General features: G+C 33.3%; 1 protein-coding gene across 1 annotated transcript; it reads left to right on the plus strand.

The window, feature by feature from the left end:
- Positions 1 to 14,570: 14,570 nt before the first annotated feature.
- Positions 14,571 to 17,129, plus strand: LOC149140611 (glucan endo-1,3-beta-D-glucosidase-like). The gene has a single exon (XM_089447175.1). It carries the CDS (start codon positions 15,078 to 15,080, stop codon positions 17,028 to 17,030), a length of 1,953 nt encoding a protein of 650 aa, XP_089303301.1. The 5' UTR covers positions 14,571 to 15,077; the 3' UTR covers positions 17,031 to 17,129.
- Positions 17,130 to 19,925: the final 2,796 nt, after the last annotated feature.

A 19,925-nucleotide genomic window follows, 5' to 3' on the forward strand; every position in this document is an offset into this window, starting at 1 on the left:
ATTTATCACACTAACACTTTACAACAATGAACTAACAATATTCATGATGAAAATAGCAATATGGAAGATTTTTCTGCATATTGAAAAAGGCAATATGGGAGATTCCAATCACGTTCCAAGGCATTTTTTTAAATGTGGATGTGACAAAAGGTTGTTATGGAAGGTGTTGTTTGTATATTTTAACACACTAACACTTTACAACAATGAACTAACAATATTCATGATGAAAATAGCAATAGGGAAGATTTATCTGCATAATGAAAAAGACTATGGGAGATTCCAATCATGTTCCAAGGCATTTTTTAAAATATGGACGTGACAAAAGGTTGTTGTGGAAGGTGTTGTTTGTATATGGGAAATTTCTTGATCATTGTGTATAATCCTAATGTTGATAGATATGTCTACTAAGTGGTTCCAGTTAATGGGACATTGATTTGAGTGGTCAATATATTTTTATTATTTATCAAAGTAATCTTGTGTTGTATTTCTATTCTTTAATTTATGCCTTACGGCGTTTCCTTTGCAACATCTGGTGCAAATGCTAGTTTAGTTTCCTTCTGGCGATGGTCTTGTATTAAATTATAGAACAATTTATTTTACACGATATGCATTGAAGGGATAACCCTTTGGGCTTTCGTTCCATACATTCTGAGCACAATCTAATTCGATATGTTATATCATATGTCAAAAGCATTTTCTTTTCTAGCAATTTAAAATAATATTCTATGATAATTGATAAATATATATTTTAAAATAAATTACGGCGGGAAAGATAATAAATCAGAAAATTAAAATAAATAAATAAATATATTAATTTCGTGATAAATATAAAATTTAAGAAAAATGGTGTATTTTATAAAAATAAATAAATAAACTATATTATTATTAAATTTAGGAGTTATTTTTAGTGTGATTTCTTTGATTTTTTGGTGTCTAAATCTAGCAAAAAAATTGAAGTGAAATCTTGATTTGTGTTATTTACACTGATTTTCTAACTGTATATATGGATTCAGCACCCTCAAAAACCCTAGGGCACTTCGATTGTACAATGGTTACTCATCAAGTTTGTGATTTCAATAAATTCTTGCTAGATTTTAGAGAAATATATATGGCAAGGGTGAAATTTTATTAAGTTTATAATTAGATAGTTATTATTTTAATGAGTATATATACTATGCTATGATTTGTCTTTGTATGTAAAATTTATATTGTGTATGCTAAATTTATATATGCGTGTTGTTTTATATCTCAATAAATAAGTTTATGAGAATATTTGAGAGGATATGATATAAATCATATATATTTATGTAGTTCCCTTTATATTTGGTGAATGTTATTAGTGATATATTATTACAATTATGAAGTACATGTTTATTTTAATCTAATTTATGACAAGATTATCATAAATACTATAAGAAATTGTATAACAAAAATATGGTTTTTACCTTACTTCTGAGTGAAATTGTACATATGTAAATTAAATGATCCTTCTTGTTAAAATTATTAAACTCTGTGAACTTTTGAAGTTGGTAATGGTACTGAAAATAAAATTTGGATTTTAAGATTTTTATGAGGGTTTAAAACAAAGATTTAGACATAAAACAAAGGAAATAGATAGATGATGTTCCCATGAAACTAAGACAAAGTGATGGATTCATTGAAATACATCTTAAACCATTAAGGTGGTTTTCACATTAATAATCATTTAATTGAGAAAAGGTGTAAGATTGGAATCATATTTGATTACTTACACAACCATGAGAATAGAAAGTACAATGAAATCAAATTGGAAGAAATAAGTATATCCCTTAAAATAGTATCAATTTAATCTTGAAGGGATAGTGAACCCATTATTAAAATGAGAACTTGGAAAAATATGTATATCAACAAGGGTTTTAAGAAAGGAGGAAAAGTTTCTAAGTTTGATCTCCAAAGTTAGTGATATATAACTAAGAAAGTTATGTATGAAAGGAAGAGAAAATGATGAACTTGCAATTTTCTATTGATGATAGTCAGAACCCACTTGGAACGTTGAGATGAACATAAAAGAGTAATAGAATGATACTTGACACGGGTAAGGGGAAGTTTTATAAATAAGTGTAAGAAATCAACAAGAATTCATTTCTAGAACATGATGGAAGATTTGGATTGAGGGAATAGTCATGATGAAGTAATTTATTACTCCAATGATATCTTGTGAATAAATAACCCTGTGAAAATGGTCAAGGAATCATAATAAATAATTCCATATAAGGACAATCCATAGTAGAAAGAAAACATTGGCAATCAACCAATGGAGTTAAATGATCATGATAATGATGAAGGTCATTTTTAAGAAACTGTAGGAAGTATGATGGCATTAGGTTGCAGAGGTAATCAACCCATGAGTGGATTAACGATTTAATGAGACTTCATATAGGACATCTTATCAAGTTGTACCATTAGCATTGAAAGAAGTCATTGCCAAGCACATTAGGCATACAAACCTTTTGTGGATGATAATGGAAATAGTGATTCTAAGCACTTTAGGTTCTAATTTAAAGATGGTACATTACGAGTCAAAATTTGAGAGGAAGAATTCCTATAACAACTTGAATAAAGGCAAGTCTTTGATAAAAGAGATAAAGAGATATTGAGATGGGAAATTGATAAGAAAATCTTTTAGAGTGAACACAAATAATGATTGTGTTATTGCATAGAGAGGCGCATTCTACAACCCAGTATGGGGTAGATGTGTAAGTGTGTCTGTTTGGCTGAAATTTCACTAATATCAGCCAAAATAAAAAAAAAAAAAAAAAACCAAAAAAAATCTAAAAAATAAAATATAAATAATGTCAACTTAAACAATAACTTACATAACCATATAAATAAACAATTAAAAATTCATTAACAGAATGAAATTCATTCTATATTCATGGCACCAGCTGGATTGGTGTTCATTCTCTATCATTAACACGATTGGTGTTCGTTCTCAATCATTAACACAACAAAATTTGTTGGATATTAACATGGATAATAAGCTATGATAGAATGGTTGTGCAACCAAAAGTAATGGGTTACCTGGAAGTAATATATATTAGCTGTCAAATTTATATTTTCACAACGAAAACAAATATTCAGCCCACATTGCAACATTGAACAACAAAATCTATCGGATATTAACATGGAAAATAAGCTATGATAGAATGGTTGTGCAACCAAAAGTAATGGGTTAGTTGGAAGTAATATATATTAGTCATCAAATTCCTATTTGCATAAGGATAACAAATATTCACTGAGCTATGATAGAATGGTTGTGCAACCGAAAGTAATGGGTTAACTGGAAGTAATATATATTAGCCGTCGAATTCCTATTTGCATAAGGAGAACAAATATTCACACCATATTGTAGCATTGCAGCAATATTATTACATAAAGTTTCCAAGTTTATTTGTTGGAAGTAATATATATTAGCCGTCAAATTTTTATTTGCATAAGGAAAACAAATATTCACACCACATTGCAGCATTGCCACAGTATTATTACATAAAGTTTCCAAGTTTATTTTTTGGGACTGTTCTAGGGTAGATGTCATGTAAATATGTAAATGTAATATAAAATTAAATTTAACATGTAATGTTTAACATTAAACATTTAACATTTTTAATCTAATGTCGGTCCTATTTAAAAATCAGTCTAATTATTATTTTGTATAAACACAATATACATAAAATGAGCCCTGGATGCAAATGTTTAAGAAGGAATTAATGTGGATTAGACAGGGGGATGGCAGGCGGCTAAGCCACATGGCCACCCGCGTTCCCACCCGATATAATTTATGGCGAGCCACCGTCAACCTGCAGGCGCCATTACTCTGGTGCACAGGTCGAGAAATCCTCTGCAAGGTTAAGGCCATGGCTTCGACAAGCCTGCATACCTCCACCCCGCCCCCTCTGAATTGCTCCTACCCCCCTGATGCTGCAGAGCCAAGCTCTCGCACGACAACAGGGAGGCGCTGCCGACTCCTGAGCTGTATAGATTTTGGGGATGGAATCCATTTTTCCCAGAATGTTCACTGTGCTTTGCATTCTGAAGCCTCGGTTCTGGTCTCTGTCTCTCTCCTGAATCGCCCTGTGAATTCCCGCGCAGACTCTGCCTCTCCCTTTGCACTCACTATAAGCACCTTCATCATTTTGACCCACACCAGTCAGCTCCACCCCACTTACAGGACCATGCCGCGTCTTTGCCACCGAATGCGCAGTAGGTGAGGCAGCAGCCGAGGCAGAAATATGTGCCCTCCCTCTCTGCCACCCTCCGAGCCAACAACCCCTTCGTCCTCCCCTCCCTCCACTCCGTCCATAGCCCAATTCTCTGGCAGATATCCCGCCACCCGTAGTGGAAGAGGCCGGGTCCAATCCATCGAAGCTCGGAGCGCCAATGCTACAACCCAGACGCTCAACCTCCCTGAGACCCCTCATTAGCCGCATCAAATGGCCCAATTCCGCTTCCAATGCACCATGAACCACCCTGCCATCATCGCCACCATCACTGTGGCATTCAGAGAGGAGATCCGCCCACAGGATGAACAGACTCATGCCATTGTTCAGGAGAAGCTAGATACTAGCAAACAAAAGGCGGCTCAGGAGAAGCTGGCCACCAGCAAACAGAAGCACTCGGGCAGCAGCTCTGGTTCTCGTAAATGCAAAGATGCCCATGACAGCGCCCAGCATGGTGAGGGCATCCCTGGTGGCACGCAAGCAGTTGAGGATGATTGGGATGAATACAAATGTCTCATCGTGGAAGAGCCTCCTCCACCAAACGACACCTAGTGGGTCCATGCAGCCAGGTTTTGATTCCCCGCTCCTATTCTTAGGGGCTTTTCTAATGTTTTTTCAAAGTATGTCGTCAATTTTGGTAATATACCATAACTGTCTATCTTGGTTTTTGAGTTGTAACCCCTGCGTGGGCAACACTTTCCATCAGTTTTATCGGACTGGTTTCCCCTCAGTGGGTAGTCCTGTATTAGTTTTCTAGATGTCTAAACATGTTATAACTCTGTTCTAGCACCGCAGAGGCCAGAGCCTCACTGTAATTTACTGTTTTATTAATAGAATTAGTATTACTTAGAAAAAAAAATACATAAAATGAGATATGGTAAATAAATGAGAATATAAATAAACGAGAGGTATGGTAAATAAATAAAACATATTTTTAAACTTACTCGAGAGGTATGGTAAATAAATAAAAATGTTAATAAATTAGAGGTATGGTAAATAAATAAAACCTCTTTTTATATTTACTCCATTAACCTCTTTATATTTACAAAAACTCAAAAAATAGGTTTTATTTAGGTGAAGCCTATGGGCCAAATACCATGGGACAAATTATTATTAATACCATAGGCCAAATACTGTATTTATAAAAGAGGTATGGTAAATAAATAAATATAAAAGAGGTATAAAGAGGTATGGTGAATAAATAAAAATATATGAGATAGGATTAGAAATAAACATCTAATTATATACCAGGTCTATAAGCCAAATACCATGGACCAAATTATTATTAATACCATGAAAAAAACATTATTAACCCTAATATTGATATTAAAATATTAATAATATTATTATTAAATATAATATTCATAATAATATATTATAATATTAAATTTATTAAATTTAATAACTTTGGAATAATACAATATTAATTTTTTTATAGTATAATATATATATCTATATATATATATATATAAATAAATAAATATATATATATATATATATATACAAGGGAGAGATGGAGATAAACTGAAGGAGAGGGGAGATGAGGAATGGAGAGAGAGAGAGAGAGATCGGGGGTGAGAAAGGGGGGTAGGAGAGAAAGGGAGAGAGAGGAGTAGAGAGGGAGGGATAGATAAATAGGGTTGGAGGGGAGAGAGGGAGGGAATAAGAAATACATAAAAAGTGAGAAGTGGAGAGAGAGGCAGTGACAAGGGAGAAATGGAGAGAGAGTGTGTATGTTTAGGGGTGAGATAAAAAGACATAGAAGGCAAGATGAAGGCAAGGGGAGAGAGAAGGAGAGATAAGGAGAAAGGGAGGTATATAATAACATAGTTGGAGGGAGAGAGAGAGAGAGAGAGGATTGGAGAAGGTTGGGGGAGGATAGAGGGAGGCGGGAGAGAGAGGACTTGAGAGAGAGGAACAGAGTGATGGGGGAAGAGATAGGATTTTAGGAGAGAGAGAGAGAGAGAGAGAGAGAGAGAGAGAGAGAGAGAGAGAGAGAGAGAGACGGGGGAAGAAAGAGGAAGGTAGGAGAGAAAGGGAGAAAGAGGAAGGATGAGAGAGAGGACTTGAGAGAGAGAAGGAGAGAGGGAGGGATAGAGAGATAGAGTTGGAGGGGGAGAGAGGGAGTGACAAGGGAGAGATGGAGAGAGAGTGTGTATGTTTGAGGGTGAGGTAAAGAGGCAATAAGGAGAGATGGAGAGAAGGAGAGAGAGAGGCATATAGTAATAGAGTTGGAAGGTGAAGAGAGAGAGAGAGAGAGAGAGGTGGGATAGAAAGGAAGAGAGAGAGGTGGGAGAGAGTGGAGAGAGGTAGGGAAAGAGAGATGGATATGGAGAGGGAGAGAGAGGGAGGTAAGAAGAAATACATAGAGAGAGAAAGGTGGAGAGAGAGAGGGAGAGGGAGTGATAAGGAAGATGGAGAGAGAGGGAGAGAGGACAACAAGAGGGAAGAAAGATAGAAGGGGGGAGGATAGAAGGGGAAGGGAGAGAGAGATAGGGAGAGGAGGAGGGAGTGATAGATACATATATTGAAGAAAGAGAGTGTATGTTTTGGGGGTGATGTAGAGAGACCGAGGGAGATAGAGATATAGATGGAAGGTGAAGAGAAAGAAGAGAGAGATGGAGACAGGGAGGGAGGGACAGAGAGATTGATAGATATGGAGTGAGAGAGCATGTGTGTTTGGGGGCGTGAGATAAAGAGACAAAGAAGGAGAGATGGAGGGAGATATAGATATATATGGAGGGGAGAGAGAGGGAAGAAGATTATTTGCACTAGATGCATTGATTTCAGTGTATATTGTGATTTCTAATCCTATTTGATTCCTTGCACTAGATGCATTTATTTTAATGTAGATTATTTTTAATCCTATTTGATTTCTTTCACTAAATGCATTGATTTCAGTGTAGTTGGTGATTTCTAATCCTATTTGATTGCTTGCACTAAATTCATTGATTTCAATGTAGATGGGGATTTCTAATCCTATTTGATTTCTTTCACTAGATGGATTAATTTCAATGTAGATGTTTATTTCTAATTATATTTGATTGCTTGCACTATATGCATTGATTTCAATGTAAATGATTTCTAATATTATCTGATTGTTTGCACTAAATGCATTGATTTTAGTGTAGTTGGTGATTTCTAATCATATTTGATTCCTTGCACTAGATGCATTGATTTCAGTGTAGATGTTGGTTTCTAATCTTGTTTTCTTACTTGCACTAGATGCATTGATTTGAGTGTAGATGTTGATTTTTAATCCTATTTGATTACTTTCATTGGATGCATTGATTCCAGTGTAGATGTTGTTTTCTAATCCTATTTTATTTCTTGCATTAGATGCATTGATTTCAGTGTATATGTTGATTTTTGATTTGATGTAACTAGATGTATGATGGTACATTAAATTCAAAGTTATTGGATTAATAGTGTGCATTGAATTCAGTGTAAGCAGAAAAGATTATTGACATTGTACATTTATTTTTGTGTTATAGTAATTCAACCTATTAATATTGGAGAACAAGAGAGACAAGGTATGATGTTTACTACAACAGCTCGAGCCAAATATTTAAATGGTTTACAATTTCAACTGTCCTTTTCATATAATCAATATGAAAATATGACAAAACTAACAAGGGTGACAATAAGAATAGTAGAAGAAAATAGTTTGAGATTGATCATAATGAAGACTATTTGTAATTAACTACATTTTTATTATTCACATTTTCTACCATTCAACACTATTACATTGTCACTTTGCATTCAAAATTTTTATTTCATCATTTTCATCATTAAAGTTATTGACAATATTTATCATCTCAACAAAATGAGGTAACTAAGAAAATTTAAAGACTAAAATGACAAGATAAATCTCATACATATTTAGAATATTTAAAATGGTTATATTAATATTAAATGTATTTACATATTATTAATAAAATTAATCATATGTTTGATAGATTTTCCTTGGACGCACACGACTAAAACGAGCCTAGATCCATCTTAACTCTAGATCTATCAAGTGCCAAGAGGGATCAAATCTCTCGAGGTGCAAATAAAAGAGGTTTGCACCTCGAGAGTTTTGATCCCTCTCGACGCTTGATAGATTCGGAGTTAAGATGAATCTAGTATGGAGGATAAATCACCAAGGATCAACCATCCCTTGTGCAAGGGTATTAAGCATGACAAAAGACTTAAACAATGATGGCATAGTGTTTATGTGCATTAAGTAGAATGGTACTAGAAGGGATAAGAAAAATATGTATAATAATCATGGAACATTAAAGTTTGAGATGAATGAATTTCACTAAATTTCATTAGGAAATGAAGAATACATGACTAGAGATTAGAGCTGAAGATGACGAGGCTCATTTGAAGTTAATGATGTACATAAATGACTACATGTCGTTAAATTGTCAACTTCTTAGTTGAAACAATAGGAAATGATTATTGAAAATAAACTAGTATATTGATGAAAACATGACACTAATAGTATTAATGGCATAACCTAGATCTTAGATGGATGTTGAATAATCTTATTGTTATTCATTTTTTATACAAGAAAATGAAATTGATTTTTCTGAAGAATTATGATAAGAATTCTAATTGGGATGATTTTCATATTTATTTTGTTATGATAATGATGTTGTGTGATTATGATGAATATGATATGCATAGGGATTATGATGTTATGTTGAGGTATATTGACATGTAGTTTAGTTAGTATGTGATGATATGCCTTTGATGTTGAATGTTGATGTTCTAACTTAGGAGGATACTATGATGTGAAGCATGTGGTAATTATATGTAGATTTATAACATGCATAATTTTGTGATAACAACGATGTTATGTTCTCATGATGACTTGTAAGAACTAACATGTGGATTATTTTCTATAATATTATGATGTTATAGCTAATGCAATGGATGCGTGTTGAGATGTGGTGATTGATAAGAAATCCACAAATGCGCTAAGAGGGGCAGTTTATTTGATATCTCGTGGGAGACCATACCTACGAGGGACAATATGTAACACCATATGGGTTGGGGACAAACTCAATCAACACTATATATGCCAGTGGTTCCTTTGTCTTGTTTATCTCTTGATGGATAACTCTTGAGGGGCTATGAGACCATCTTTAGGAGGCCAAGTGCTTCATATTGGATTGGGTTGTCGAATTCTAGCGGGGGTGTAAGGACTTCAATGCCTAGGGCTATGCACCTTAGTGAGTGTGGAGGGAGTGGGCCAACCTTGCGAGATGCCCAAAGTCATTGAGTATTGAGACTGAATGTTTGCCTTGGGGAAGATGAGGTCCGAGCCTTGGCATGAGCCTAGGGGCCAACCATAGGCTATGGTATAGACCGATGAGGCTTATGTGTGGTTCTGAAAGTGGGAAAAATGACAGAGATTCCTTGGGATTTCTCGGGTGTCATGGAAACTTTCAATGCCTCTTGGTTATACTAGTTCAATAGAGGGTGTGGGGCAAACATGAAGTAATAAATAACTAAATAAAATAAAATGTTAAATAATTCAACTTAACTTCAAGACAAAGTTCATTGAAGAGGGAGAATATGTAATAACCCTAATAATAATAATAATAATAATAATAATAAATAAAGTATATATATATATATATATATATATATATATATATATATATATATAAAAGAATAATACATAATAAATAAATAATAAATCATAAAGAAAATAAATAATAAATAATGAAGAGAGTATAATATATATATATAAGTAAATTATAAAAATAATAAGAATAAGTAAAGTTAACAAAAAGTAAAAAAGAATAAAATAAGAAAGAGTTAAATTAAGAGAAACATTAAATTAAGTAAAACTTAAAATAAAATAAAAAATAAAGTTGGCATGTTGACACATTGAATGTGTGTATGTGGATCTCTTTCTATTTTTTGGTCTATTTAATGGCCGATGAGGAGGATGAGATTTATCCATTCCTTAATCCATTCTTTTGGGAGAAAAGTGTTATGAGAAAACGAATTCTTGGACAGTAGTACGTTAATTAAGGGCTCGTGGGTAGCCAGGTGTAGGAAGATTATGTGCAGCTGATCCTATAGTTTGGTGGAGATTCATCCCCAAAACTTTGTTGCGGTTAGCAGGATTCAAATAGTGTTCAACTCCGAAATCACAAGTAAAGAATATCATTGCTACAGGTAAGTTGTCTTTGTTCATATTTTTCGAAGTTCTATGCTAATTAGTTGAATAGATGTGTGTTGATTATAAATCACATAATTGATGTAATTAGTCGTATATTTAAATTGTGGACTCTTACAATATATAAATAAAATACCACAACCACAAATTGTGGACTCTTACAATATATAAATAAAATACCACAACCACATTAGTAAGTGTTGTTGATATACCCTGAAGGTTTCACTTTTTATATACCAATCAACTTTTGTAAATGACGGCAATTAGATTTTCCGTTTTGAAATAATAATAATTATAAACTCTATTAAGTAATTGGAAACTTAATTGTATCTAATACGTTAAACCTCAATCTTTTTAAGGGGGAGTAAGTGTATATTTTAAATGAGAAGAAATTATACAGAAGCGTGACTCAGAATCTTAGAATCTTAGAATTTACTACATCAAGTTTTTCAAAACTTAGAATATGATTGTCATTATTTATAAATAATAATAATAATTATAAACTCTATTAAGTAATTGGAAACTTAATTGTATCTAATACGTTAAACCTCAATTTTTTTGAATGGGGAGTAAGTGTATATTTTAAATGAGAAGAAATTATACAAAAGCTTTAAGTCACTGACTCAGAATCTTAGAATCTTAGAATTTACTACATCAAGTTTTTCAAAACTTAGAATATGATTGTCATTATTTATAAAAGCTTATTAGTATATAAATGATGGAAAATGATTGGTATATAAATAATGGAAAATGAAGCTTTGGATATATATCAACTACATTTACTAATGTGGTTGTGCTAGTTTAATAAATTAAAGGTCCGAGTAGACTAAAAATCTGAAAAACTATTCACATACTTTATACTATCCATTGAATTGTGTATTAATGAAGAATATTATCAAACTCTGAAATCTTGGTCATTCATAATTTAAAATTTTGAAATTCCTCAAAGCCAGTTTCAAAATGCCAGTTTCAAATATAGACCAGCTTCAGCATAAATATATTGGAATAATAATCATCAATATTATTGATTATTATACCAATAATAATATATAAAAAAAATAACCTATTAAAAAACAATAATATCTTAACTTTACATGACTAACTGATTTTTTTTATCAAATTGGTAACTCCTTACTTTTATATATATATCTTTTTCTCAACATAATAGATTCCAAATTCTACAATACTTCTAGACACAAAAACATTTTACTCTAATAAATTAAAAAAACTTTTTTTACATTTCACACTTTACATTTATATTATTTCTAATTTTTTCAAACATTTAAAAACTGCAGGAACCACCTAGATTCTACAATGCTGCTAGACACAATAACATTTTACTCTAATAAATTAAAAAAACTTGTAAAAATATGACATTTTACTCTAATAAATTAAAAGAACTTATAGAAATATTACTTCGTGCTTCATTTTCTAGATTCACATTAAGAATTTTTTTTCGTTTAAAGATATTTTAATCATATTTTCTATTATAATTAAATATTTTAAAAATGATTAAAGAGATGTTTTCAAATTTTTTTTTTTTAAAATATGAATACTCCTGTTGACATTTTATATTAAATGTATTGGGGTGAGAAACAAAATTAAAAAAAGGCAAGGCATCTTCTAGATGGAATAAAGTTTAAAGCCAGAGTCATTTTGAAAGTGAGCATGGTGTCCAGTCGCTTACACATGTGAAAAGAGGGCCATGCAATAGAAAATCGTGTACATTAAAAGCGCTTAATAAGTCAAACATAGAGACGAATTGGGACAGGTGATCCTTAGTAAGTGCAGACTTATCTATACGTATATTTACGATCCTCACTAATATTTTCATTGTATATATTTTCAGAGAGGGCAAATAACGGGACTGTAGATATAACGGGAGTGTATTTAATGTTGGTTATTAAAATCGATAACAAAGATTTGACTTCTCATAGATTCTAACCACTTCGTTGAAAAAAATTAAATTATTCTCAAAGTTCTAGTTACACAATTGAACTACACCACCACTATATTTGACCAAATCTATATTAGTGTATTTGGTTGAATGAGATAAAACCTGCAATCCCGTTAATAAAGACCTAAAATTTCTACCACAATTTTATTCTCAAAGTTCTAGTTACACAATTGAACTACACCACCACTATGTCAATGATCCGTTTATATTTGACCAAATCTATACTAGTGTATTTGATTAAACTTGCAATCCCGTTAATGAAGACCTAAAATCTCTACAACAATTGGATAATGTAATGTATGATCAGATTTTATATTAAAAGATGTTTTAAAAAATAAATAATTGAGTTGTTTTTAATGTAATTTTTTGGATTTTTGGTATCGAAATTTGGCGGAAAATTTTAAAGTGAAATTTTTATTTGTGTTATTCAAATTAGTTTTTTGACTATATATATAGATTCAGCATCCTGAAAAATCTTTATTGTATCATTCATATTGTAACTTCATATAACAATTGACCCAAAATTTTAGGATGAAATTTTTATTTGTGTTATTCAAATTAATTTTTTGACTATGTATAGATTCAGCATCCTAAAAAATCTTTATTGTACCATCTATATTGTAACTTCATATAACAAAAAAATCTATAAATAAAATTTTGACAAAAACACTTCTATCTAGAAACGGGGATATGGTTCGATATAAATTAGTTTTTATACCGAAATAATGATTTGACGTAGTGAGCTTGAATTGTTACATTGAGTTAGTGGAGACCACCATAATTTACTGATGAATTTGTAACTGAATTTTTCAATAATATAAATGGTCTAACTTAATTAGTAGACTGAACTAATTTTTTCTTCCTACTAATTTGGTTATATAATTTTAGAGGATATCGTGGTTTATGTATTTTTAAATGTATAAATAGGTTTAATATTTTAAAGATTTCAAACACTTGAATTTTGTAAATTAAATAATTGAATTGACAAAATAATATATTTAAAAAAAACATTTTATCTATTAAATAAATCATTTAAATTTTTAATTAAATTAAATAAAAAATTGAAATTATATTAATTATAAGAATAGCTTTTTTCACCGAAATCTAGGTATACAATTTCAAGCTTTTTTTTTTTTTTTATTCAAAATATATTTTTGAAACCATAAATAAATTCAACACTCTTAAAAACCATGGACACACAAATTATGCATTAAACATTTTAAACTCAAATTTTTAAAAATGTCAAAAAAAATAATCTTTAAAAAAATCATTTTATTTATAAGTTAAATTACACTTTCACTCAATAATAACTTTGTTACATATCCATTAAATAAAAATAACAATAAAAAATACCCATTGCTTACATAATAACATTTGTCTAATCAAACTAACAATTTCAACATTTTCAGATACATTTAATATTTTTAATAAGTGGTGTTAAATATTTTATTATATAATTTTTAATGGTGTTAAATATTTTATTATATAATTAATAAATTAAATAGAGTAGGTTTTAAATGTGATATTTTTAGAGTTTTTTTTTTCTAATTTTTAGTTGAAATTTGGTAAAAAAAATTGTGATCAAATCTTAATTTATTTATTTGACAGTTGTTTAAACTAATTTTTTGAATGCATATAATTTTTAATAAAAGTATGAATTTTTATTGTTTAAAATACACTTTTTAATTCATAAATATTTTCAACATTCTAAAAAAAATCTTTAACTCTAATTTCTTTTTTTTTAAATCTTCAAGTAATAAAACTAAATTTATTGATAATCTCCAACCCAGATTAATCCAAAAAAATTATTAAAAAAATGAATTTAATTTATTAAAATGTTTCTCCAATTAATTAAAATAGGAGTTGTCTTTAGTGCGACTTTTTGAAAGTTTTTATGGTGGGCTTTTCTGGTGTAATTTCTCTAAAAGCTTGCTGGAATTTATTGAAATCACAAGCTTGATGAGTAATTCTATGCGATTGAAGTGCACTAGGGTTTTCAAGGGTGTTAGAATCCATATATATGGTAAAAAAACTAGTTTAAATAACAGAAATCAAAATTTAACCTCAAATTTTTCCAACAAATTATTCCACCAATTTCCGGCACCAAAAAAATCCAAAAAACCAGGCGAGAGACAACTCTATTAAAATATCGTTTACTATCGAACATTAATGCTAACCTCAAACAACGAGCAAGAAACCAAAGCATTTCACTATCAAAGAGGGCTAACATCATTTATTTTCCAAAACCCAATGCGGTCAACTTACACGGTTTAAGGAACGACACTATCAATTAATGAATGCCCTTTCGCACGTTAATCGCTCTCCATTTTTCCTGGACCGACCCAACGTGAATCGCATTATATAAAGATTCAACCTTTAATGAAATCCAAGCGTCGTTGTGGCCTGCCAATGTTCAATCCATGCCAGCCATATGACAACATAAAAGAATTCATTTGAATCGAATAATATCGATTGGTTAGCAAGTCGCTGCTGAGCACCAACCAGATGAATTCATAAATTCCGGCTCTCGTTCATTTACAATTCTTCTTCCTCAGCTTTTATCTACAGTGTATCCGCCATTAGAATTGCAGTCAACCCCAAGTTGAGCTTTTCCTGCTGGTTCATGCTGTGACTGATGAGCAAATGAATTGTTAGCAGGGTTTCTCCCCATTCATTCCCCATGGCGTTTCCATCTGTGAACAACATCGCAGCGCCGTACCCGTCTCCATTCTTCGCAGAGGTGCTGCGCCGCCCGCCTCTGCCGACCAACAGCGCATGGCAGAATCTGGTTCTGAACAACGGAACTCAGCCGGAATACATTCACCCTTACCTGCTCCAATCCGCTCATGGTTCCCTATCCATTTCTTACCCCAACAGAGTAGCCCAATCGGGACTCATCTACCAGGCCTTCATCGCCACCATGGTTATCTCCGCCTTAGTCCCCGGCCAACATCTCATTTCCAGCTTCGACGACCTGAGCCTAACTTTACAGCTCCCTGGCCCTATTACGGTTCCCCTCGTACGAGGCAGCCCTTATATTACTTTCATAGTCGAGGGCGGCGGGATCAAAATATCGTCCAACCACACGCCGCTCGGAGTTTATTCAAGCTTTCACAATACGAAGCATAAGGTCGTCTTTGACAACGGGCAGACATGGCTGATTTACAGCTCTGCTCCTCTGTATCTCGGCAAGGACCTCGGCATCGCCAGTTCCTTCCGCGGCGTTATCCGAATAGCAGTAAATCCGGCAGTGACAGACGACGGAATTTCTTCGGCCGAGAGGATTCTGGACCGTTACAGTCCGACTTACCCTGTTTCCGGTCGTGCGGATCTGAGCACCGCTTTCAGAATCATATACAAATGGGAAAAAAGAGGACGAGCGCCGCTTCTCATGCTCTCGCATCCCGTACATCGTCAAATCTTGAATTCCCCAAACGCGCTCGTGCCGGAACTCAGTTACCGCAGCATAGACGGCGACCTTGTTGCCGTCGTTGGAGATTCATGGATTCTCCAGGAAAGCCCAATTGCTATTACTTGGAATTCCATTAGAGGACCCGACCCAAAAGACTCAGAAGCGCGGAGTCGCGTGATCGAATCCCTGGAACACGACGTGCGTAGTCTTCAGCCGATCAATAACTCGGCCACTTACTTCTTCGGCAAAGCCGTCGCCAGAGCTGCGAGGCTTGCATTGATTGGAGAAGAATTCGGTCATGAAGCGCTCATCCCTACCGTGCAGGAGTTTCTGGAGAGATCCCTAACTCCATGGCTCGACGGAACCTTCCCTCGAAATGGGCTCGTCTTTGACGGCAAGTGGGGCGGAATCGTGAGCCGAGACGGCGCCAACGATTCCACAGCAGACTTCGGACTGGGCAGTTACAACGATCATCATTACCATTTCGGTTATTTCTGTTACGCTAGCGCCGTGCTCGCCAAGCTTAATGGCGACTGGGCGCGCAGGTTTAAGCCTCAGATTTATTCCATTGTGAACGATTTTTTGACTGGCTCTAATGACCGCGGTCGGGCATCATATACGCGGCTGAGGAATTTCGATCTGTGGACGCTCCATTCCTGGGCGGCCGGATTGACAGAGTTTCCTGATGGGAGAAATCAGGAGAGCACCAGCGAGGCTGTGAATGCCTACTATTCCGCGGCGTTGCTGGGATTGGCTTATGGCGATCAGTATCTGATTAGCACTGGCTCGACCTTGGCGGCGCTGGAAATAAGATCTGCGAAGGCGCTCTGGCACGTTCCGTCGAATAGTAAACTCTATGAAGCAGAGTTCGTCAAAGAGAATCGCGTTGTGGGTATTTTGTGGGCGAATAAGCGGGACAGTAAACTGTGGTTTGCAGGGCCTGAATGCAGAGAATGCAGACTGGGTATTCAGTTGCTTCCTCTTTTGCCAGTTACAGAGATCCTGTTTTCTGATTTGGATTATGCCAAGGAGTTGGTGGATTGGGCGAGCGAAAGCCAAGATGGGGACATTGAAGATGGGTGGAAGGGATTTATATTTGCGTTGGAAGGAGTATATGATACAGCAGCTGCTCTCCAGAAGGTAAAGTCTCTTAACAGCTATGACGATGGGAATTCTCTGACCAATTTGTTGTGGTGGCTGTACACGAGAGCCCGATCATGATCACTGATACAGAGTAAGATTTAGTATAATAAGTTTCACAGCCATGCGCGATTTTGTTGTGTCTGTATTCGTTTGGATTTGCTGTAAATCGGTAGGATAGAATACTGTATCACCTTCATAGAATGGACATCAGTCATATTTTTATTGGTCATAAATAAATGGGATCTGGCTATACAAATTGGCCCCGATCTGATTTTTAGAACATTATTTCATCGATTGATTCATTGACCATAGATTAATTAACAAATTGGTCCTTATCAGATTTTGTCAATAGTTCATGGAACATTACTTCATAGGTTGATTAAATAAGAAACAACGAACACCATAGATTAATTAATAAATTTTTTTGGGTCACATTGGGATATTTTGTAGGAAATAATTTTTGAGGCTAAGGCTTTTTTCAACTCCATTTTTTGGGAAGAGAATGCGTATATATATATATTTATATAGAATATTTTCAATTCATGTGATTATTAAATTTCAATATGGAAAATTTAACATTTTAAATATAGTTATGAAAAACTTATGATTTAATTTAATAATAAAGTATTTATTAAATTTTTAAAAAATAATATTATTTATTAAAAATAATACATATATTTGTCTTTTAGTTATATTATATTATAAAATTTAATTATATAATATACTCATCAACAATGTTTAAATTGTGTAATATAAGAAAATGTTAATAAGATTCGTACATTGATAGTGACAACAAACCTGATTTTATTCATGGAAGAGTGTTAATAGGTAATTATAACTATTTGTTTTATGTTTGATTTTCAAATTATGATAGATAATCGTGGTATGATTAAATGTGGTGGGAACATATATATTATTTGGAGATATAATCAAGAAAATATGAAATATTTTTTATTATTATATTTTTTATAATGTTAAAATGCAATGTGTATTTTTTTTAGTGTTTATAAATTTAAAATATATTAAACAATTGTAGTTACTTAGTTAGAATTATAAAATTATGGGTGAATTTCTATGCATCACAAAATCACTAAAAATGAAAGTGTGTCTAAAATCATAAAAAATGAATGCAAAAACTACTCAAAAAATTTTTAGGGGCTCTATTTGAGAATCTCAAGGTAGGGAGGCTATTGTACCCCTTGTTACCCCCTCTATTGTTCTTGACACATTAATCATACTTGAGTCTAATCATCCAAAGAATATAGCACATACAAAATATTCTCCCACTTTTTATTTTCTTCCCATACAAGGGATCACAACAATGCATGGTCAATAAACCAGGGCATCTATGCCCATTGTTTCCTTACACCAAGAGAATTTCTTAGTGCTTAGAAACCATTCTAGTAAACCTGCTACATTTTTCAAGGTGTTCACCTTCACAAGTAGTACATTTTTTTTTTCAACCATGTGTCTCACAAAGTTAAATTGAACATTAATATTCTTTGTTTTAGAATGATAAGTAGGTTTCTTTGCTAAGTAGATGTTATTTCCCCAATTTTTGGATTACCTTGTGATGTGCTTAGGGGAGATTTCCAAAGCTTGTGTCACCTACGTCATAGGAGCAAGATTGCACCATTGGTGGACCTAGAGGGTTTGGAAGAGTTTAATGGGGTTCAATTGCGATCACTTGCCATATTTCATCACTAGGATCAGTTTCACACAATCCAGCCTTGGTTTCATTGCATTTCGACAATTCTCGTAAAACAGGGTTATTATAAGGTATATTTTAATTATTTATGCTAAAGGTGCTATTTGGGGATGATTATTTGGAGGAAGACATTAGTGTAATAGTTTCTTGGAATCAGGATGAAAAGATATACATGGAAGGATGATGTAAGGGCTTTGTGGTGACTGGTGTGATCATGGTGGTCAATTAAGCATTTCTTGGGATTAAAAGTGACTTTAATTAGTTAATAAAAAGTCACTCTATTAAATAAAAGGGGGGAGTGTTATTTATTATTTAATTGGAGAAAGGGGTCAAAGTCATTTGGAGAAAATAAGAAAACCCACTTAGTGACTTTATCAATTAAAAATAAAAATAAAGGTTCTTTTGGAAGGTTGGAGAAAGATCCAATAAATCATTAAAAATGAAGAGGGGTTCACTTCTCAATCATTCTATTCTATTAATATTTGCTTTGAAAATCAATTTGGCTGAAGTGAGTATTGTGTGAGCGTTTCAAGCGAAACTCTTCAGTTGATTTTGATGGACTTAGAGTGCCACCCTAATTGGTTTTTTGAGGAGATCACTTTAGATCTTCCACTTGCATTAATAAAGGAATTTAAAGGTTTTTGGAGCAGATTTCCAAAGGAGAAACCCTTGGTTAAAGGGTTAATTTTCTGAGATTGTTTATTGTGATTGTTGGATCATATTTAGGGAGAAATAGAGAATTTTCAAGGACAAAATCGAACCCTCATTCTATATTTTCTTTGGATAGCAAATCCTTCTTCTATAGATTGGAATTTTTAGCAAAGGAGGTTGAATTCTATTGTGGAAGTGGAGCATCATTTTTGGTGGTTGGATTTACTAGAGGTCAAATTCATCATTTGTGGAGGTCGAATTTATTTGGCAAGTAGATTTTCTTGTGGAAGTTGAATTTCATCTATGTGCAGCCCCAAGTTTTGGTGAAATTTAAATTCTCCGGCACTTTTGGAGGCCAAATTGCTCCTTAGTGTTCGATCCCATGGGAGGTTGATTTACATCTCCAAGGAGGGTCAGAATGGATTTTTACTTGTGGGTTGAATTGTTGGTTTTAAGAGGGTTGATTTTCCCTTTTTAGAAGTTGAATTTGTAGGGTTTTAGGAGGAGGCATTTTTAGGCCTGGTCCATTAATCAAGTTTTGTCTCTAATATTTTTCTAAATTTCCTCCAAGAAATCCATTCATAAAATATTAATGGGATTGCAACAATTCATAT

This window comes from Pinus tabuliformis, chromosome X, assembly GCF_031772625.1.
Source record: "Pinus tabuliformis cultivar Carrire ecotype Pingquan chromosome X, CPIR1, whole genome shotgun sequence".
Lineage (NCBI taxonomy): Eukaryota > Viridiplantae > Streptophyta > Pinopsida > Pinales > Pinaceae > Pinus > Pinus tabuliformis.

Bases quoted from the DNA above. Each gene is read 5' to 3' on its own strand.
- LOC149140611 (XM_089447175.1), top strand. From the start codon at position 15,078: ATGGCGTTTCCATCTGTGAACAACATCGCAGCGCCGTACCCGTCTCCA.